At 42.4% G+C, this 23996-nt stretch overlaps 1 protein-coding gene across 1 annotated transcript in view; it reads left to right on the top strand.

Annotated features, from left to right (window-relative positions):
- Positions 1-23996, top strand: part of DNAH6 (dynein axonemal heavy chain 6) — a 717942-nt gene that overhangs the window by 328416 nt on the left and 365530 nt on the right. Inside the window, exon 42 of the mRNA XM_077275462.1 lies at positions 23447-23618. Within this exon, the coding sequence (XP_077131577.1) occupies positions 23447-23618 (172 nt within the window). The remainder of the gene's footprint in view (positions 1-23446; positions 23619-23996) is intronic.

Raw genomic sequence — 23996 nt, 5'->3', positions numbered from 1 at the left:
TGCTATATACTACATGGGCTGTGTTATATACTACGTGGCTGTGCTATATACTACGTGGGCTGTGCTATATAGTACGTGGCTGTGCTATATACTACGTAGCTGTGCTATATACTATGTGGCTGTGCTATATAGTACGTGACTGTGCTATATACTACATGGGCTGTGTTATATACTATGTGGCTGTGCTATATACTATGTGGCTGTGCTATATACTACATGGGCTGTGCTATATACTACGTGCCTGTGCTATATACTACATGGGCTGTGTTATATACTACGTGGGCTGTGCTATATACTATATGGGCTGTGTTATATACTATGTGGCTGTGCTATATACTACTTGGCTGTGCTATATACTACATCGGCTGTGTTATATACTATGTGGCTGTCCTATATACTATGTGGCTGTGGTATATACTACGTGGCTGTGCTATATACTACATGGGCTGTGTTATATACTACGTGGCTGTGCTATACACTACATGGCTGGACAATATACTATGTGGCCTGTGCTATTTACTACGTGGGCTGTGCTATATACTATGTGGCTGGGCAATATGCTACATGGGCTGTGTTATATACTACGTCGGCTGTGTTATACGCTACCTGGCTGTGCTATATTTCTCAGCTGTATCTGTGCATCATGAATTGTGGTATGTGTTAAAGAGGGGGGCCCACTGAGACTCTTTGCCTGAGGCCCTCAAAAACCTGGAGCCGGCCCTGGCTTCACTGATTGGTCACGCCCGGCCGCACAAAATCAGCGACAGTTGCAGTCCAACCGCAAATTAGCGCGGACTTTGAACCACGCTTCTCTAATCCGTTGTGGCAGGCCGAATCCTGTGTATAAATTGCATTATTCTGAAAACTTCATAAATAAACTACATACATATTCTAGAATACCCGATGCATTAGATTCTGGCCACCATCTAGTATATATATATATATATATATATATATATATACACTCACTGGCCACTTTATTAGGTACACCTGTCCAACTCCTTGTTAACACTTAATTTCTAATCAGCCAATCACATGGCGGCAACTCAGTGCATTTAGGCATGTAGACATGGTCAAGACAATCTCCTGCAGTTCAAGCCGAGCATCAGTATGGGGAAGAAAGGTGATTTGAGTGCCTTTGAACGTGGCATGGTTGTTGGTGCCAGAAGGGCTGGTCTGAGTATTTCAGAAACTGCTGATCTACTGGGATTTTCACGCACAACCATCTCTAGGGTTTACAGAGAATGGTCCGAAAAAGAAAAAAAATCCAGTGAGCGGCAGTTCTGTGGGCGGAAATGCCTTGTTGATGCCAGAGGTCAGAGGAGAATGGGCAGACTGGTTCGAGCTGATAGAAAGGCAACAGTGACTCAAATCGCCACCCGTTACAACCAAGGTAGGCCTAAGAGCATCTCTGAACGCACAGTGCGTCGAACTTTGAGGCAGATGGGCTACAGCAGCAGAAGACCACACCGGGTACCACTCCTTTCAGCTAAGAGCAGGAAACTGAGGCTACAATTTGTACAAGCTCATCGAAATTGGACAGTAGAAGATTGGAAAAACGTTGCTTGGTCTGATGAGTCTCGATTTCTGCTGCGACATTCGGATGGTAGGGTCAGAATTTGGCGTAAACAACATGAAAGCATGGATCCATCCTGCCTTGTATGGAGCATCTTTGGGATGTGCAGCCGACAAATCTGCGGCAACTGTGTGATGCCATCATGTCAATATGGACCAAAATCTCTGAGGAATGCTTCCAGCACCTTGTTGAATCTATGCCACGAAGAATTGAGGCAGTTCTGAAGGCAAAAGGGGGTCCAACCCGTTACTAGCATGGTGTACCTAATAAAGTGGCCGGTGAGTGTGTATATATATATATATACAGTATGTTTATATATATACATATATATATATATATATATATATATATATATATAGATATATATATATACACACTTTACTCAGCGTTCTCCTACACTCTTGGGCTAGGACACATTATGACATTTCATACTATCCCTGAAATGTCATGAACTAATGTGAGCACTCAAAAATTCCAATTTGCTGTTTTGTTTTTAATTCACATTTGCACACACCATTGAAATATTGGTTTCTTTATGAAAAATACAAAACAGTGGACATAGACCACCCAATTAATGGACCATCTAAAATAAGACTCCACCCCCCAAACCTCTGTATAACAGTAAATCCGCTCAAAGCAGGCTTTTACGGTCAGGTTTGGCTCCATTAACTCAGTTTAGCAGGTGCTCCCTGGTTTTTAATCTTTATATATTGATCTGATTTTTCTATTGGGGCTGAAATGTAGCATCTGCAGAATAGCTGCTGACTGGTGGAGCAGGTTAAAGGTAAATTTAAACAAGCATGGGTCAGGACCATACAATAAGTATAACAAATAATGGGATTCAAAGACACATTCAAGGATGGCCAGAGTCAAGCAGGCCAAGGTCAAGCATGAATGGGCAAACAGATTATTGATGGAGAATAGTTAAAGGAAAGTTTGGTCAAAACATTACTTTGACAGTGCTAATAAGCACGCGACAGTAGTTTAGGAGCACAATACAAAAGGAATAAGGTATTAAATATATTTAGACTACTGGTAGAAAACATCAATAAATTGTCAGATGTCAAATCTGTATCACCTATCTTCAATTATTATGACATCATTATAAGGGAAAGCGTTTCACGTTGTGCTTTGTATTCCACTACCTCTAGTTTTTTGATAAGAGGGAAAATGTGTCAAATTCCTTTGGATACTGAAATGAACGGCAAAATGATCAGTTGCATAAAATAAGAATTAATTAAGGAATGAGTATTTATTGGATTAAAGGGATCATCAACTGTACAGAACAAATGACATGTTCGGCTTATAGTTGAAGGAAGTCTTCTTAGCTCAGATGGCTCTTTCGACTCTTGTTTACCTGAAACCAGATGGTCAGTCTTGAGTTGCTCATTGTTTGTACTAAATTGTTTTAGCATTAATAGCCAGACAGATGGAGCCCCAAACATCCTGATTCTTGATCTGTAACTGCAGATGTCATATCCAGTCCACCGTATCATCATACATCTAGATGAGACAAAAAAAAACAAAATCTCTTCAAACAATCACTGTTAAGCTAGACTAGATCCTTTTATGTCCTATGTATACTGTCCCTCTTCTGTAAGGCTAGGGTCACATTGCGTTATGTGACCGCGTTTAACGGACTACGTTACACCGCGGCATAACGCGGTGTTAACGTAGTCCGTTAACGCCGCCATAGCCTGTAATGGTGAGCGCATCGCTAGCGCACGCCCACATTGGGCGTGCGCTAGCGATGTCGCGTCATTTGAGTGACGGACCTCGGACGCTGCTTGCAGCGTCCGCGGCGCGCCCGAGGTCCGTTCCTCGCTAGTGCAGATCGGGGATCTGCGCTAGCGGGGACACCGAACGAGGACCCTAGGGAAGCATTGCGTTAGCGCAACCTGCTAGCGCTATGCGCTAAACGGATTGCCCTAACGCAATGTGAACCTAGCCTAAGAGAACCACTCGCAATTTTTGGTTATGTTATACTAAATTAATGTACACTCCTCAAGATTGAAATTGCAAAACCAAGAAGGAAAAAATCATCGGATTATAGAAAGCACAGGATCGATGTAAATGATAATGATAAAAAATTGAAATACATTTAGCAAAATATCTCGCTTTACTCAGCATCCAGTATGAGAGCCACGTGTAGAAATTCACTAACTTACACACCTTAGTATGCTGTCTATAAATTTAATAATAGTTATCTGAATGTTCAAGGTTGAGGAAGGTATATACATTTCTGCTCTGGCAGACACAGACAGAAGACGGCCCCTGAGTAATTACAGTAAATAGGCCCTTTGCAGTCCAGTAGCTCATTATAATGCAGAATTTTACCTGGCTTGGAGGTAGCGGCCCTGCTACCTTTTTGGCTTCTGTGCGACCGCACAGGTTACGCTAATGATATGTGTGCCCCTGCATATTTGTGCATGTATGTATATATATATATACACTCACTGGCCACTTTATTAGGTACACCTGTCCAACTTCTTGTTAACACTTAATTTCTAATCAGCCAATCACATGGCGGCAACTCAGTGCATTTAGGCATGTAGACATGGTCAAGACAATCTCCTGCAGTTCAAACCGAGCATCAGTATGGGGAAGAAAGGTGATTTGAGTGCCTTTGAACGTGGCATGGTTGTTGGTGCCAGAAGGGCTGGTCTGAGTATTTCAGAAACTGCTGATCTACTGGGATTTTCACGCACAACCATCTCTAGGGTTTACAGAGAATGGTCCGAAAAAGAAAAAAAATCCAGTGAGCGGCAGTTCTGTGGGCGGAAATGCCTTGTTGATGCCAGAGGTCAGAGGAGAATGGGCAGACTGGTTCGAGCTGATAGAAAGGCAACAGTGACTCAAATCGCCACCCGTTACAACCAAGGTAGGCCTAAGAGCATCTCTGAACGCACAGTGCGTCGAACTTTGAAGCAGATGGGCTACAGCAGCAGAAGACCACACCGGGTACCACTCCTTTCAGCTAAGAACAGGAAACTGAGGCTACAATTTGTACAAGCTCATCGAAATTGGACAGTAGAAGATTGGAAAAACGTTGCTTGGTCTGATGAGTCTCGATTTCTGCTGCGACATTCGGATGGTAGGGTCAGAATTTGGCGTAAACAACATGAAAGCATGGATCCATCCTGCCTTGTATGGAGCATCTTTGGGATGTGCAGCCGACAAATCTGCGGCAACTGTGTGATGCCATCATGTCAATATGGACCAAAATCTCTGAGGAATGCTTCCAGCACCTTGTTGAATCTATGCCACGAAGAATTGAGGCAGTTCTGAAGGCAAAAGGGGGTCCAACCCGTTACTAGCATGGTGTACCTAATAAAGTGGCCGGTGAGTGTATATATATATATATATATATATATATATATATATATATATATATATATATATATATATATATATATATATATATATATATATATATATATATATATCTGTGGGTGTGTATGTATATATATATATATATATATATATATATATATATACATACATACACTGTATATATATATATATATATATATATATATATATATATATAATATACAGTATATATATAGATATAGATATGTATTGGAGATACTTTGGACTTGACTTTTGGATTTTCATTGGCTGTAAGCCATAATCATCAACATAAACAGAAATAAACATTTGAAATAGATCACTCTGTTTGTAATGACTCTATATAATATACACACTTGGTCAAAATTGTTGGTATTCCTCGTTTAATGACAGAAAAACCCACAATAGTCACAGAAATAACCTGAATCTGACAGTAGTAAATAGTAAAAGTAATAATAAATAAAAAATCTATGAAAATGAACAAATGAAAGTCAGACATTGTTTTTCAAACATGCTTCCACAGAATAAAAAAAAAAAATAAGACTCATGAAAAAGGCCTGGACAGAAATGATGGTACCCTTAACTTAGTATTTTGTTGCACAACCTTTTGAGGCAATCACTGCAATCAAACGATTCCTGTAAGTGTCAATGAGACTTCTGCACCTCTCGACAGGTATTTTGGCCCACTCCTCAAGAACAAACTGCTCCAGTTGTCTCGTGTTTGAAGTTTGCCTTTTCCAAACGGCATGCTTCAGCTCTTTCCAAAGATGCTCAATAGGATTTAGGTCAGGGCTCATAGAAACCCACTTCAGAATAGTCCGATGTTTTCCTCTTAGCCATTCTTGGGTGTTTTTTAGCTGTGTGTTTTGGGCCATTATCCTGTTGCAAGACCCAAGACCTGCGACTGAGATGAATCTTTCTGACACTGGTCAGCAAATTTCCCTCTAGAATCCATTGATAGCCTTGAGATTTCATTGTACCATGCACAGATTCTAGACACCCTGTGCCAGATACAGGTAAGCAGCCCCAGAATATAACAGAGCCCCCTCCATGTTTCACAGTAGGGACAGTGTTCCTTTTTCTTGATAAGGTTCATTTTTCTGTCTGTGAATATAGAGCTGATTTGCCTTGCCAAAAAGTTCCATTTTGTCTCATCTGTCCATAGGACATTCTTCCAGAAAATTTGTGGCTTGTCAACATGTAGTTTGGCAAATTCCAGTCTGGCTTTTTTATGATTTTTTTTCAACAATGGTGTCCTCCTTGGTCGTCTCCCATGAAATCCACTTTGGTTCATACAACAACGGATGGTGCGATCTGACATTGATGTTCCTTGAGCTTGAAGTTCACCTTTAATCTGTTTAGAAGTTTTTCTGGGCTTTTTTGTTATCATTCGTATTATCCATTTCTTTGATTTGCATCTTTTCTTCCTGCGGTCATGTCCAGGGAGGTTGGCTACAGTCCCATGGATCTTAAATTTCTGAATGATATGTGCAACCGTAGTCACAGGAACATGAAGCTGCTTGGAGATGGTCTTATAACTTTTACCTTTAACATGCTTGCCTATAATTTACTTTGTAATCTCCTGAGACAACTCCTCAGGTCCATGTTGAGTGTGATACACACCATGTCACCAAACAGCACAGTGAGTATCTGTAGCCCTATATACAAGCCTCACTGATCACTCACTCACTGATGCCAAGATTGTAGACACCTGTGATGTTAGTTAGTGGACACACCTTGATTTAACATGTCCCTTTTGTCACATTATTTTCAGGGGTACCATCATTTCTGTCCAGGCCTATTTCTTGAGTTTTATTTTTTTTAAATTCTGGGGAGGAATGGTTGAAAAGCAATGTCTAACTTTCATTTGTTCTTTTTCATAGATCTTTTATTTATTACTAGCTGTACTACCCGGCTTCGCCCGGGTTAATGACTGCTGTTAGCAAAATAGAATGTGTTAACAAAAATTTATTCTGCACACAAAAACCACAAAACAAATAGATAGAAATGTAATTATTAAAAGGCAAAAACTAAGCAAATAGAAGCATTTCACAACATATATTAGCTTTGTTATACTGAGAATGTCTTTGTTGCCTATATTAACCAATCAGAGCTCAGGTTAATTAACTGTAGCAAAATAGAAGCTGAGCTGTGATTGGTTGCTATTGGCAGCCTGATAAATCCCCAGCCAACAGGAAGCCCTCCCCCCTGGCAGTATATATTAGCTCACACATACACATAATAGACAGGTCATGTGACTGACAGCTGCCGTATTTCCTATATGGTACATTTGTTGCTCTTGTAGTTTGCTTATTAATCAGATTTTTATTTTTGAAGGACAATACCAGACTTGTGTGTGTTTTAGGGCGAGTTTTATGTGTCAAGTTGTGTGTGTTGAGTTGCGTGTGGCGACATGCATGTAGCGACTTTTGTGAGATGAGTTTTGTGTGGCGACATGCGTGTAGCAACATTTTGTGTGTTGAGTTGCATGTGACAGGTTAGTGTAGCAAGTTGTGTGCAGCAAGATTTGTGCATGGCGAGTTTTGCGCGTGGCGAGTTTTATGTGTGGTGCATTTTGAGTATGTGCAAGTTTTGTGTGAGGCAACTTTTGCATGTGGTGCAACTTTTGTACATGTGGCAATTTTTCTGTGTGTGCAAGTTTTGCATGAGGTGAGTTTTCCATGAGGTGAGTTTTGCACGTGTGGCGAGTTTTGCGTGAGCCTAGTTTTGCATATGGCGAGTTTTGCATGTAGCGAGTTTTGAGTGGTGACTTTTGTGTTTCGACTTTTATGTGGCGAGGTTGGTGTGTGTGTGTGGTGAAATGTGTGCTGAGGGTGGTATATGTGTTCAAGCACGTGGTAGTGTGTGGCGCATTTTGTGTTTGTGTTCATATCCCCGTGTGTGGTGAGTATCCCATGTCGGGGCCCCACCTTAGCAACTGTACGGTATATACTCTTTGTCGCCATCGCTCTCATTCTTTAAGTCCTCATTGTTCACATCTGGCAGCTGTCAATTTTCCTCCAACACTTTTCCCTTCACTTTTTCCCCATTATGTAGATAGGAGCAAAATTGTTTGGTGAATTGGAACGCGCGGGGTTAAAATTTCACCTCACAACATAGCCTATGACGCTCTCGGGGTCCAGACGTGTGACTGTGCAAAATTTTGTGGCTGTAGCTGCGACGGTACAGATGCCAATCCCGGACATACACACATACATACATACACACATTCAGCTTTATATATTAGATATACCTGTATGTAATCTCCTGTATATAGTATATACCTGTGTGTCATCTCACCTATATATAGTATATATCTGTGTGTCATCTCCTGTATATAGTATATACCTGTATGTCATCTCCTCCTATACATAGCATATACCTGTGTCATCTCCTCCTGTATATACTATATACCTGTAGGTAATCTGCTCCTGTATATAGTATATACCTGTGTGTCATCTCCTCCTGTATATAGTATATACCTGTATGTCATCTCCTCCTGTATGTAGTATGTACCTGTATGTCATCTCCTCCTCTATATAGTATATACCTGTGTGTCATCTCTCCTGTATATAGTATATATCTGTGTGTCATCTCCTCCTGTATATAGTATATACCTGTGTGTCATCTCCCCTGTAAATAGTATATACCTGTGTGTCATCTCCTGTATATAGTATATAGCTGTATGCCATCTCCTCCTGTATTAGCCCTCGTTCACACGTTATTTGGTCAGTATTTTTACCTCAGTATTTGTAAGCTAAAATGGCAGCCTGATAAATCCCCAGCCAACAGTAAGCCCACCCCCTGGCAGTATATATTAGCTCACACATACACATAATAGACTGGTCATGTGACTGACAGCTGCCGGATTCCTATATGGTACATTTGTTGCTCTTGTAGTTTGTCTGCTTATTAATCAGATTTTTATTTTTGAAGGATACCAGACTTGTGTGTGTTTTAGGGCGAGTTTCGTGTGTCAAGTTGTGTGTGTTGAGTTGCGTGTGGCGACATGCATGTAGGGACTTTTGTGAGATGAGTTTTGTGTGGCGACATGCGTGTAGCAACTTTTTGTGTGTCGAGTTGCATGTGACAGGTTAGTGTAGCAAGTTGTGTGCAGCAAGTTTTGCGCATGGCGAGTTTTGCGCGTGGCGAGTTTTATGTGTGGTGCCTTTTGAGTATGTGCAAGTTTTGTGTGAGGCAACTTTTGCATGTGTTGCAACTTTTGTGCATGTGGCAATTTTTCTGCGTGTGGCAATTTTTCTGCGTGTGCAAGTTTTGCGTGTGGCGAGTTTTGCACGTGTGGCGAGTTTTGCATGTGGAGAGTTTTGCGCGTGGCGAGTTTTGAGCGGCGACTTTTGTGTTTCTACTTTTATGTGGCGAGGTTGGTGTATGTGTGGTGAAATGTGCACTGAGGGTGGTATATGTGTTCGAGCACGTGGTAGTGTGTGGCGCATTTTGTGTGTGTGTTCATATCCCCGTGGTGGTGTGATTATCCCATGTTGGGGCCCCACCTTAGCAACTGTACAGTATATACTCTTTGGTGCCATCGCTGTCATTCTTTAAGTCCCCCTTGTTCACATCTGGCAGCTGTTAATTTGCCTCCAACACTTTTCCTTTCATTTTTTCCCCATTATGTAGATAGGGGCAAAATTGTTTGGTGACTTGGAAAGCGCGGGGTTAAAATTTCACCTCACAATATAGCTTTGACGCTCTCAGGGTCCAGACGTGTGACTGTGCAAAATTTTGTGCCTGTAGCTGCGACGCCTCCAACACTTTTCCTTTCACTTTTTCCCCATTATGTAGATAGGGGCAAAATTGTTTGGTGAATTGGAAAGCGCGGGGTTAAAATTTCACCTCACAACATAGCCTATGACGCTCTCGGGGTCCAGACGTGTGACTGTGCAAAATTTTGTGGCTGTAGCTGCTACGGTTCAGATGCCAATCCCGGACATACATACATACATACATACACACACACACACATTCAGCTTTATATATTAGATTACTTTTGTCAGAATCTTTAATCTCAGAAGTTATTTCTGTGACCATTGAGGGTTTTTCTGTACCAACAATTTTGACCACATGTGTATGAGTTTCACTTTATGTATTGAAGAACGGAAATAAATTAACTTTTTGATATTCTAATTTAGTGAGAAGCACTTTTACATAAATATATATATATATATATATATATATATATATATATATATATATATATACACTGCTCAAAAAAATAAAGGGAACACTCAAATAACACATCCTAGATCTGAATGAATGAAATATTCTCATTGAATACTTTGTTCCATACAAAGGTGAATGTGCTGACAACAAAATCGTACACAAAAATCACCAATGTAAATCAAATTTATTTACCAATGGAGGCCTGGATTTGGAATGATGCTTAAAATCAAAGTGGAAAATCAAATTACAGGCTGATCCAACTTCAGTGGAAATGCCTCAAAACGAGGAAATGATGCTCAGTAGTGTGTGTGTGGCCTCCACATGCCTGTATGACAGCGGATGGTCTCCTGGGGGATCTCCTCCCAGACCTGGACTAAAGCATCCACCAGCTCCTGGACAGTTTGTAGTGCAACATGATGTTGGTGGATGATGCGAGACATGATGTGCCAGATGTGTTCAATCTGATTCAGGTCTGGGGAATGGGCGGGCCAGTTCATAGCTTCAATGCCTTCATCTTGCAGGAACTGCTGACACACTCCAGCCACATGAGGTCTGGAATTGTCCTGCATTAGGAGGAACCCAGGGCCAACCGCACCAGCATATGGTCTCACAAGTGGTCTGGTGATCTCATCTCGGTACCTAATGGCAGTCAGGCTACCTCTGGCGAGCACATGGAAGTCTGTGGGGCCCTCCAAAGAAAGGCCACCCCACACCATTACTGACCCACTGCCAAACCGGTCATGCTGAAGGATATTGCAGGCAGCAGATCGCTCTCCACAGCGTCTCCAGACTCTGTCACGTCTGTCACATGTGCTCAGTGTGATCCTGCTTTCATCTGTAAAGAGCACAGAGCACCAGTGGTGAATTTGCCAATCCTGGTGTTATGTGGCAAATGCCAAGCATTCTGCATGGTGTTGGGCTGTGAGCACAACACCCATCTGTGGACGTCGGGCACTCAGACCTTCCTTATGGTGTCAGTTTCTAACCATTTGTGCAGACACATGCACATTTGTCTCCTGCTGGAGGTCATTTTGCAGGGCTCTGGCAGTGCTCCTCCTGTTCCTCCTTGCACAAAGGCTGAGGTAGCGGTCCTGCTGCTGGGTTGTTGCCCTCCTACGGCCCCCTCCACGTCTCCTGGTGTACTGGCCTGTCTCCTGGTAGGGCCTCCAGCTTCTGAACACTACGCTGACAGACACAGCAAACCTTCTTGCCACAGCTCGCATTGATGTGGCATCCTGGATGAGTTGCACTACCTGAGCCACTTGTGTGGGTTGTAGAGTCCGTCTCATGCTACCACGAGTGTGAAAGCACAACCAACATTCAAAAGTGACCAAAACATCAGCCAGAAAGCATTGGTACTGTGATGTGGTCTGTGATCCCCACCTGCAGAACCACTCCTTTATTGAGTGTGTCTTGACTATTGCCAGTAATTTCCATCTGTTGTCTATTCCATTTGCACAACAGCATGTGAAATTGATTGTCAAACAGTGTTATTTCCTAAGTGGACAGTTTGATTTCACAGAAGTTTGATTTACTTGGAGTTATATTCTGTTGTTTAAGTGTTCCCTTTATTTTTTTGAGCAGTGTATATACTAGATGGAGGCCCGATGCTATCGCTTCAGGAGGGCGGTAATGTCACGATGGGGCAGGCTTTGCAGCATTGAGAATCTCTCCCCCCATGTGCTCCCCCACCTATCCACTCTCTCTTTCCCCATGTGCTGACTTCTTCCATCTGTGCTCTCTTCTTTGACCTGTCTACCCCATGTACTATCCCTCTTGTCTGCTGTCTCTCTCCTTCCTATGCTGTGATCTCCTCTCAAAACTGTGCATGCGCTCCTCCTGTTCAAAGATGGCGGTCAGTGAATCATTCGGCTGATCCCGGTGGCGTGATTGCGACGTTGTTCCGCTGGTGGTACCACTCAAGAGGCTGCGTGCAGTGTGTGTGTGTGTGTGTGTGTGTGTGTGTGTGTGGTGCATATGGCGTATACAGCACGTGTGTGTGTGTGTGTGGTGCGTACGTTGTATACAGTGTGTGTGTATGTGTGTGGTGTGTACGGTGTATACAGTGTGTGTGTGTGTGGTGCGACTGTGTTCCGCTGGTGGTACAGTGCAAGAGGCTGGTACCACCAGCAGTTTCCATATTGAAACACCCATCATGACCCAATATGGAGGTCCGTGAACTTCCGCCACTTGGAATTCTGGGATCCGGACACATCTGGACGGAACAGGATGTGAAGACATTACAAGGTAAGTATATATTAAGAGATATATATATATACTAGCTGTACTACCCGGCTTCGCCCGGGTTAATGACTGCTGTTAGCAAAATAGAATGTGTTAACAAAAATTTATTCTGCACACAAAAACCACAAAACAAATAGATAGAAATGTAATTATTAAAAGGCAAAAACTAAGCAAATAGAAGCATTTCACAACATATATTAGCTTTGTTATACTGAGAATGTCTTTGTTGCCTATATTAACCAATCAGAGCTCAGGTTAATTAACTGTAGCAAAATAGAAGCTGAGCTGTGATTGGTTGCTATTGGCAGCCTGATAAATCCCCAGCCAACAGGAAGCCCTCCCCCCTGGCAGTATATATTAGCTCACACATACACATAATAGACAGGTCATGTGACTGACAGCTGCCGTATTTCCTATATGGTACATTTGTTGCTCTTGTAGTTTGCTTATTAATCAGATTTTTATTTTTGAAGGACAATACCAGACTTGTGTGTGTTTTAGGGCGAGTTTTATGTGTCAAGTTGTGTGTGTTGAGTTGCGTGTGGCGACATGCATGTAGCGACTTTTGTGAGATGAGTTTTGTGTGGCGACATGCGTGTAGCAACATTTTGTGTGTTGAGTTGCATGTGACAGGTTAGTGTAGCAAGTTGTGTGCAGCAAGATTTGTGCATGGCGAGTTTTGCGCGTGGCGAGTTTTATGTGTGGTGCATTTTGAGTATGTGCAAGTTTTGTGTGAGGCAACTTTTGCATGTGGTGCAACTTTTGTACATGTGGCAATTTTTCTGTGTGTGCAAGTTTTGCATGAGGTGAGTTTTCCATGAGGTGAGTTTTGCACGTGTGGCGAGTTTTGCGTGAGCCTAGTTTTGCATATGGCGAGTTTTGCATGTAGCGAGTTTTGAGTGGTGACTTTTGTGTTTCGACTTTTATGTGGCGAGGTTGGTGTGTGTGTGTGGTGAAATGTGTGCTGAGGGTGGTATATGTGTTCAAGCACGTGGTAGTGTGTGGCGCATTTTGTGTTTGTGTTCATATCCCCGTGTGTGGTGAGTATCCCATGTCGGGGCCCCACCTTAGCAACTGTACGGTATATACTCTTTGTCGCCATCGCTCTCATTCTTTAAGTCCTCATTGTTCACATCTGGCAGCTGTCAATTTTCCTCCAACACTTTTCCCTTCACTTTTTCCCCATTATGTAGATAGGAGCAAAATTGTTTGGTGAATTGGAACGCGCGGGGTTAAAATTTCACCTCACAACATAGCCTATGACGCTCTCGGGGTCCAGACGTGTGACTGTGCAAAATTTTGTGGCTGTAGCTGCGACGGTACAGATGCCAATCCCGGACATACACACATACATACATACACACATTCAGCTTTATATATTAGACTAGCTGTACTACCCGGCTTCGCCCGGGTTAATGACTGCTGTTAGCAAAATAGAATGTGTTAACAAAAATTTATTCTGCACACAAAAACCACAAAACAAATAGATAGAAATGTAATTATTAAAAGGCAAAAACTAAGCAAATAGAAGCATTTCACAACATATATTAGCTTTGTTATACTGAGAATGTCTTTGTTGCCTATATTAACCAATCAGAGCTCAGGTTAATTAACTGTAGCAAAATAGAAGCTGAGCTGTGATTGGTTGCTATTGGCAGCCTGATAAATCCCCAGCCAACAGGAAGCCCTCCCCCCTGGCAGTATATATTAGCTCACACATACACATAATAGACAGGTCATGTGACTGACAGCTGCCGTATTTCCTATATGGTACATTTGTTGCTCTTGTAGTTTGCTTATTAATCAGATTTTTATTTTTGAAGGACAATACCAGACTTGTGTGTGTTTTAGGGCGAGTTTTATGTGTCAAGTTGTGTGTGTTGAGTTGCGTGTGGCGACATGCATGTAGCGACTTTTGTGAGATGAGTTTTGTGTGGCGACATGCGTGTAGCAACATTTTGTGTGTTGAGTTGCATGTGACAGGTTAGTGTAGCAAGTTGTGTGCAGCAAGATTTGTGCATGGCGAGTTTTGCGCGTGGCGAGTTTTATGTGTGGTGCATTTTGAGTATGTGCAAGTTTTGTGTGAGGCAACTTTTGCATGTGGTGCAACTTTTGTACATGTGGCAATTTTTCTGTGTGTGCAAGTTTTGCATGAGGTGAGTTTTCCATGAGGTGAGTTTTGCACGTGTGGCGAGTTTTGCGTGAGCCTAGTTTTGCATATGGCGAGTTTTGCATGTAGCGAGTTTTGAGTGGTGACTTTTGTGTTTCGACTTTTATGTGGCGAGGTTGGTGTGTGTGTGTGGTGAAATGTGTGCTGAGGGTGGTATATGTGTTCAAGCACGTGGTAGTGTGTGGCGCATTTTGTGTTTGTGTTCATATCCCCGTGTGTGGTGAGTATCCCATGTCGGGGCCCCACCTTAGCAACTGTACGGTATATACTCTTTGTCGCCATCGCTCTCATTCTTTAAGTCCTCATTGTTCACATCTGGCAGCTGTCAATTTTCCTCCAACACTTTTCCCTTCACTTTTTCCCCATTATGTAGATAGGAGCAAAATTGTTTGGTGAATTGGAACGCGCGGGGTTAAAATTTCACCTCACAACATAGCCTATGACGCTCTCGGGGTCCAGACGTGTGACTGTGCAAAATTTTGTGGCTGTAGCTGCGACGGTACAGATGCCAATCCCGGACATACACACATACATACATACACACATTCAGCTTTATATATTAGATATACCTGTATGTAATCTCCTGTATATAGTATATACCTGTGTGTCATCTCACCTATATATAGTATATATCTGTGTGTCATCTCCTGTATATAGTATATACCTGTATGTCATCTCCTCCTATACATAGCATATACCTGTGTCATCTCCTCCTGTATATACTATATACCTGTAGGTAATCTGCTCCTGTATATAGTATATACCTGTGTGTCATCTCCTCCTGTATATAGTATATACCTGTATGTCATCTCCTCCTGTATGTAGTATGTACCTGTATGTCATCTCCTCCTCTATATAGTATATACCTGTGTGTCATCTCTCCTGTATATAGTATATATCTGTGTGTCATCTCCTCCTGTATATAGTATATACCTGTGTGTCATCTCCCCTGTAAATAGTATATACCTGTGTGTCATCTCCTGTATATAGTATATAGCTGTATGCCATCTCCTCCTGTATTAGCCCTCGTTCACACGTTATTTGGTCAGTATTTTTACCTCAGTATTTGTAAGCTAAAATGGCAGCCTGATAAATCCCCAGCCAACAGTAAGCCCACCCCCTGGCAGTATATATTAGCTCACACATACACATAATAGACTGGTCATGTGACTGACAGCTGCCGGATTCCTATATGGTACATTTGTTGCTCTTGTAGTTTGTCTGCTTATTAATCAGATTTTTATTTTTGAAGGATACCAGACTTGTGTGTGTTTTAGGGCGAGTTTCGTGTGTCAAGTTGTGTGTGTTGAGTTGCGTGTGGCGACATGCATGTAGGGACTTTTGTGAGATGAGTTTTGTGTGGCGACATGCGTGTAGCAACTTTTTGTGTGTCGAGTTGCATGTGACAGGTTAGTGTAGCAAGTTGTGTGCAGCAAGTTTTGCGCATGGCGAGTTTTGCGCGTGGCGAGTTTTATGTGTGGTGCCTTTTGAGTATGTGCAAGTTTTGTGTGAGGCAACTTTTGCATGTGTTGCAACTTTTGTGCATGTGGCAATTTTTCTGCGTGTGGCAATTTTTCTGCGTGTGCAAGTTTTGCGTGTGGCGAGTTTTGCACGTGTGGCGAGTTTTGCATGTGGAGAGTTTTGCGCGTGGCGAGTTTTGAGCGGCGACTTTTGTGTTTCTACTTTTATGTGGCGAGGTTGGTGTATGTGTGGTGAAATGTGCACTGAGGGTGGTATATGTGTTCGAGCACGTGGTAGTGTGTGGCGCATTTTGTGTGTGTGTTCATATCCCCGTGGTGGTGTGATTATCCCATGTTGGGGCCCCACCTTAGCAACTGTACAGTATATACTCTTTGGTGCCATCGCTGTCATTCTTTAAGTCCCCCTTGTTCACATCTGGCAGCTGTTAATTTGCCTCCAACACTTTTCCTTTCATTTTTTCCCCATTATGTAGATAGGGGCAAAATTGTTTGGTGACTTGGAAAGCGCGGGGTTAAAATTTCACCTCACAATATAGCTTTGACGCTCTCAGGGTCCAGACGTGTGACTGTGCAAAATTTTGTGCCTGTAGCTGCGACGCCTCCAACACTTTTCCTTTCACTTTTTCCCCATTATGTAGATAGGGGCAAAATTGTTTGGTGAATTGGAAAGCGCGGGGTTAAAATTTCACCTCACAACATAGCCTATGACGCTCTCGGGGTCCAGACGTGTGACTGTGCAAAATTTTGTGGCTGTAGCTGCTACGGTTCAGATGCCAATCCCGGACATACATACATACATACATACATACACACACACACACATTCAGCTTTATATATTAGATATACCTGTATGTAATCTCCTGTATATAGTATATACCTGTGTGTCATCTCACCTATATATAGTATATATCTGTGTGTCATCTCCTGTATATAGTATATACCTGTATGTCATCTCCTCCTATACATAGCATATACCTGTGTCATCTCCTCCTGTATATACTATATACCTGTAGGTAATCTGCTCCTGTATATAGTATATACCTGTGTGTCATCTCCTCCTGTATATAGTATATACCTGTATGTCATCTCCTCCTGTATGTAGTATGTACCTGTATGTCATCTCCTCCTCTATATAGTATATACCTGTGTGTCATCTCTCCTGTATATAGTATATATCTGTGTGTCATCTCCTCCTGTATATAGTATATACCTGTGTGTCATCTCCCCTGTAAATAGTATATACCTGTGTGTCATCTCCTGTATATAGTATATAGCTGTATGCCATCTCCTCCTGTATTAGCCCTCGTTCACACGTTATTTGGTCAGTATTTTTACCTCAGTATTTGTAAGCTAAAATGGCAGCCTGATAAATCCCCAGCCAACAGTAAGCCCACCCCCTGGCAGTATATATTAGCTCACACATACACATAATAGACTGGTCATGTGACTGACAGCTGCCGGATTCCTATATGGTACATTTGTTGCTCTTGTAGTTTGTCTGCTTATTAATCAGATTTTTATTTTTGAAGGATACCAGACTTGTGTGTGTTTTAGGGCGAGTTTCGTGTGTCAAGTTGTGTGTGTTGAGTTGCGTGTGGCGACATGCATGTAGGGACTTTTGTGAGATGAGTTTTGTGTGGCGACATGCGTGTAGCAACTTTTTGTGTGTCGAGTTGCATGTGACAGGTTAGTGTAGCAAGTTGTGTGCAGCAAGTTTTGCGCATGGCGAGTTTTGCGCGTGGCGAGTTTTATGTGTGGTGCCTTTTGAGTATGTGCAAGTTTTGTGTGAGGCAACTTTTGCATGTGTTGCAACTTTTGTGCATGTGGCAATTTTTCTGCGTGTGGCAATTTTTCTGCGTGTGCAAGTTTTGCGTGTGGCGAGTTTTGCACGTGTGGCGAGTTTTGCATGTGGAGAGTTTTGCGCGTGGCGAGTTTTGAGCGGCGACTTTTGTGTTTCTACTTTTATGTGGCGAGGTTGGTGTATGTGTGGTGAAATGTGCACTGAGGGTGGTATATGTGTTCGAGCACGTGGTAGTGTGTGGCGCATTTTGTGTGTGTGTTCATATCCCCGTGGTGGTGTGATTATCCCATGTTGGGGCCCCACCTTAGCAACTGTACAGTATATACTCTTTGGTGCCATCGCTGTCATTCTTTAAGTCCCCCTTGTTCACATCTGGCAGCTGTTAATTTGCCTCCAACACTTTTCCTTTCATTTTTTCCCCATTATGTAGATAGGGGCAAAATTGTTTGGTGACTTGGAAAGCGCGGGGTTAAAATTTCACCTCACAATATAGCTTTGACGCTCTCAGGGTCCAGACGTGTGACTGTGCAAAATTTTGTGCCTGTAGCTGCGACGCCTCCAACACTTTTCCTTTCACTTTTTCCCCATTATGTAGATAGGGGCAAAATTGTTTGGTGAATTGGAAAGCGCGGGGTTAAAATTTCACCTCACAACATAGCCTATGACGCTCTCGGGGTCCAGACGTGTGACTGTGCAAAATTTTGTGGCTGTAGCTGCTACGGTTCAGATGCCAATCCCGGACATACATACATACATACATACATACACACACACACACATTCAGCTTTATATATTAGATATATATATATATATATATATATATATATATATATATATATATATATATATATATATATACAGTGGTTGAAATAAGTATTTGATCCCTTTCTGATTTTGTAAGTTTGCTCACTGACAAACACATAAACAGTCTATAATTTTAAGCGTAGGTTAATTTTAACATTGAGAGATAGAGTATCAAAAATAAAATCCAGAAAATCACATTGTATAAATTATATAAATTTATTTGTATTTTGCAGTGAGAAATAAGTATTTGATCCCCTACCAGCCATTAGGTGTTCTGACTCCTACAGACCAGTTAGACCCTCCTAATCAACTCATTACCTGCATTAAAGACAGCTGTCTTACATAGTCACCTTTATAAAAGACTCCAGTCCACAGACTCAATTAATCAGTCAGACTCTAACCTCTGCAACATGGGTAAGACCAAAGAGATTTATAAGGATGTCAGGGACAAGATCATAGACCTGCACAAAGCTGGTATGGGCTACAAAACCATACGTAAGACGCTGGGTGAGAAGGAGACAACGATCTGGGGCACTATGCAAAATCTCACCTCATGGGGTATCCTTGATCATGAGGAAGGTGAGAGATCAGCCTAAAGGCCCCGTCTCACATAGCGATTTACCAACGATCACGACCAGCGATACGACCTGGCCGTGATCGTTGGTAAGTCGTTGTGTGGTCGCTGGGGAGCTGTCACACAGACCGCTCTCTCCAGCGACCAACGATCAGGGGAACGACTTCGGCATCGTTGAAACTGTCTTCAATGATGCCGAAGTCCCCCTGCAGGACCCGGGTAACCAGGGTAAACATCGGGTTACTAAGCGCAGGGCCGCGCTTAGTAACCCGATGTTTACCCTGGTTACCAAAAAAAAACAAACACTACATACTCACCATCTGATGTCCGTCAGGTCCCTTGCCGTCTGCTTCCTGCTCTGACAGTGCCGCCGTACAGTGAGAGCAGAGCGCAGCGGTGACGTCACTGCTGTGCTGTGCTCTCACTGTATGGCCGGATCTCAGTCAGAGCAGGAAACAGACGGCAAGGGACCTGACGGACATCAGATGGTGAGTATGTACTGTTTGTTTTTTTTTTACATTTACGCTGGTAACCAGGGTAAACATCGGGTTACTAAGCGCGGCCCTGCGCTTAGTAACCCGATGTTTACCCTGGTTACCAGTTAAGACATCGCTGGATCGGTGTCACACACACCGATTCAGCGATGTCAGCGGGACCTCAACGACCAAAAAAAGGTCCAGGCCATTCCGACACGACCAGCGATCTCACAGCAGGGGCCTGATCGCTGGTACGTGTCACACATAGCGAGATCGCTACTGAGGTCGCTGTTGCGTCACAAAACTTGTGACTCAGCAGCGATCTCGCTAGCGATCTCGCTATGTGAGACGGGGCCTTAAAACTACAAGGGGGGTGTTAGGTGTCGAGTTCCCGCCGCTGCACAGGGGTAATCTTGAACCATGTCCTCTGTGGTCTCCCATTCGCAGAGGAGCCTGCTAAGCCGAGACGTCGGTCCCATCATCTTGCTCAAGCTGATGCTGTGCGTCTGATTACTGCTGTCACCTCAGCTCCAGCTATTGTAACCAGCATTAGTCAGCGGCGAGCAGACGTTCCTGGGACTAAGTCCTGCTCTTTGCCTACCGAGCATGCCTGTGGGACGACCTCTCATTGGAGGTCGGAGGTCACATGCCCAGGTCATCAAGCGGCTCTGATTGGACCACCGGCAAGGTCATGGAAGGCCGCAACTATAAAAGGTTCACATGGCCGAGCTAGTATAAACAGAAATCATGGTGTGTGGATGCATGTATGTTATCTGGTGAAAGCTAATAATCTTCCCCTTCCCTAGTGTTGTTGTTTGATGTTGGGTGTATGGAGCAAGTACAGCGCCAGTTAGTGCAATCCAGCACTTAGCACGATTTTACTAGCGTAAATACAGCAGCTTTCTATCCCTTGCTAGGGTGGTTAGTGGCATTTACCAGTGCGATGCTGTGCGCACTCTGTGGGCTAAATCATTAGATAGTTTGCGCATTGCTGAAGCAATGCCAAGCGCTAGTGGGTCTAGAGGGACTCTAACCCTGCGTCCTTGGCGCTGAGTTCTGTGACTGTACACTAGCGCTCATTCTGCTGTGCTCTGTAGTTAAACAGGGTACAGCATTCACACTCTGCGGTATTGCAGCTCAGTGAGGGAACCGAGTCCAGCTCTGTACATACCGGGTGACGTTTAACCCGTGTGTGTTACCCACTATACCACCATATAGTGACCCGCCATTACTAAGCAGCAGTTAACATCTCTGCACGGAGGACCCCGGGCTGCAAACGCACCTTATTTCTATTCTGATATTATTAGTTGCGTTCTGCCAGCTCTAACAGGGGGAACTTGTTAATGATATCAAGGCAGCTAGGACCACAGTCACCAAGAAAACAATTGGTAACATATTACGCCATAAAAGTGTAAAATCTTGCAGTGCCCACAAGGTCGCCCTGCTCAAGAAGGCACCCGTGCAGGTCAGTCTGAAGTTTGTCAATGAACACCTGGATGATTCTGTGAGTGATTGGGAGAAGGTGTTGTGATCAGATAAGACAAAATTGAGGTCTTTGGCATTTACTCAACTTCCCGTGTTTGGAGGAAGAGAAATGCTGCCTATGACCCAAAGAATACAGTCCCCAATGTCAAGCATGGAGGTAGACACAATATGTTTTGGGGGTGTTTCTCTGCTAAAGGCACAGGAGTACTTCACTGCAACAATGGGAGAATGGATGGAGCCATGTACCGTAAAATTCTGAGTGACAACCTCCTTCAATCCACCAGGACATTAAAAATGTCATGGCTGGGTCTTCCAGCAAGGCAATGACCCAAAACATACAGCCAAAGCAACAAAGTAGTGGCTCAAAAAGAATCACATTAAGGTAATGGAGTGGCCTAGCCAGTCTCCAGACCTTAATCCCATAGAAAACTTATGGAGGGAGTTGAAGCTCCTAGTTGCCAAGCAACAACTTTAAAATCTTAATGATTTAGAGATGATCTGCAAAATGGAGTGGACCAAAATTGCTCCTGACATGTGCGCAAACCTCATCATCAACTACAAAAAACGTATGTGTTCTGTGCTTGCCAACAAGGGTTTTGCCACCAAGTATTAAGTCTTGTTTGCCAGAGGGATCAAATACTTATTTCTCACTGCAAAATGCAAATACATTTATATAATTTATACAATGTAATTTTCTGGATTTTAGTTTATTGATATTCTATCTCTCAATGTTAGAATTATGCTACACTTAAAATTATAGACTGTTCATGTCTTTGTCAGTGGGCAAACTTACAGAATCACAATCGATCAAATACTTATTTATGTGATTTAGTTAGCAAACATTTTTTTTTTTGGGGGGGGAGGGGAGCAGTTGTACTATAAAATGTCTCTGCTGAAAAAAATTGAGGTATTAGAATGCCAGGAAAATTTGCCCACTTCAGATGGATGTATAAGACTGCAGTATCAATATAGCAATGCTTTGATTATCATTAGCCCTATGAAGGACTGTTGTTCTTAAAATAAATGTTAATGTGGTTGAATCTCTGCATATACGCAGCTACAATTCTGTCTCTCTCTCACCAGCACCTCTCCCTACACTGCCTCTGTCCGGAGTAAATTGTGCTGATCATAGCATCACTGGTCTTATATAGAACAGTGAAGCTATGCTCGGCACAACCAAAGTGGCTATGGCATTACAATGACAAGGCAATTCCCACATGTTTATGGTCTAAAAAGTGCCAAACATGCGGGGCGGAGGCTTGAGCTCCCGCTCGAACATTAAAGGGACTCTGTCACCTGAATTTGGAGGGAACAATTTTCAGTCATAGGGGCGGGGTTTCGGGTGTTTGAGTCACCCTTTCCTTACCCGCTGGCCGCATGCTGGCTGCAATATTGGATTGTTGTTCATTCTCTGTCCTCCGTAGTACATGCCTGCTCAAGGCAATCTTGCCTTACGCAGGCGTGTACTATGGAGGACAGAGAATGAACTTCAATCCAATATTGCAGCCAGCATGCAGCCAGGGGGTAAGGAAAGAATGAATCAAACACCCGAAAACCCCGCCCCTATGGCTGAAAATTGTTCCCTCCAAATTCAGGTGACAGAGTCCCTTTAAATAATACTCACTGAGTAATGAGCATCCTTAGCACACCGATGATCAATCGAGTAACGAGTAGTGATGAGCACGCTTTCTCATTGCTACCGCACAACTGATCTGGCAAAATGAAAGTTGTACTGTGATTTGATGCTGTGCGTAACAAATACAGTTTTCATTTTAGGCATATTGATACATCAGACACTATGTGTATAGTTATTTTTTTATTTTTTATTTTTTTTGCTTTTTTCTGCTTCTTTGTAACTTAAGAAAAATGGGCATTATGTTTTAAATTTGAATATTTCCTTAACTGTTTGATAGCATTATTCTTTAAAGTTAGCATTGTTCACACTACTTTCAAGCTCTATATTTTATTGCTGGGAAAGATCCTTGTGTGTGTCCTTTTGGCCCTTGTTGGGCTGGTGTACATCACTATAAAATTTGTCTTTTTTTTTTTCTTTTACTGTATAGCAAACTGCAGTCTATTTTTGTGGTTTTGTATTTCTTCAATACTGTACCATGCAGAAAACTTTTTTTTCTGAAATGGGAGTCAATGAGCAATGTATGGTAGTGTATACCCACAGAGATATGCAGAAGAGTCTCATGTCAATGGTAACCGGAAACTTCTATATACTTTCTTGTAAAATAACATTTCTAATTTCTGTTTTGATTAGAAGTATTCGTCACTCTGTGTTTTCTTGCTTTAAACAGGCAATTTTAAATGGCTTTTTGATGGATTTTCCTCCAGCTGTAAAGCAGAGTGCAACTAATATAGTGGATGCAGCAGTGGAAATTTACCATAGAATGAGCATTGATCTTCTCCCAACTCCTGCAAAATCCCATTATGTGTTTAACTTACGTGACTTGTCAAAATGTGTTCAAGGTACTGTACAATGATGCTAACATTGAAAGTTGTTTTTTTTTTACTGAAAATGCTAAGAAAGCTGAAATGTATGTTTTAGTTTTTAATTACCGTAAATAGAATTTTCGGATAATGTTCTCTATATAATAGTTAGAATAAAAGTTCCGCATTATGTTTTCTTTGCTATTTTTATTATGTGAACACCTTAAAGTAAATCTCCACATTTCTTTTAACAATGTCAGTTTTATGTAAAATATGTTCTGGTTAATTTCTTTATACTTGTATAACTTTTATAAGATTCAATGCACTGTTTTTCTGATACAGAGCTACAGATCACATGCATAGATGTAGATTTAAATGTTAACATGCTTAATTAGTGTGAAACACCATATTCACACA

Source organism: Ranitomeya variabilis, chromosome 1 (assembly GCF_051348905.1).
Source record: "Ranitomeya variabilis isolate aRanVar5 chromosome 1, aRanVar5.hap1, whole genome shotgun sequence".
Lineage (NCBI taxonomy): Eukaryota > Metazoa > Chordata > Amphibia > Anura > Dendrobatidae > Ranitomeya > Ranitomeya variabilis.
The sequence above is the reverse complement of the archived record's forward strand: the minus strand, read 5'-3'. Positions and strand labels throughout refer to the sequence as shown.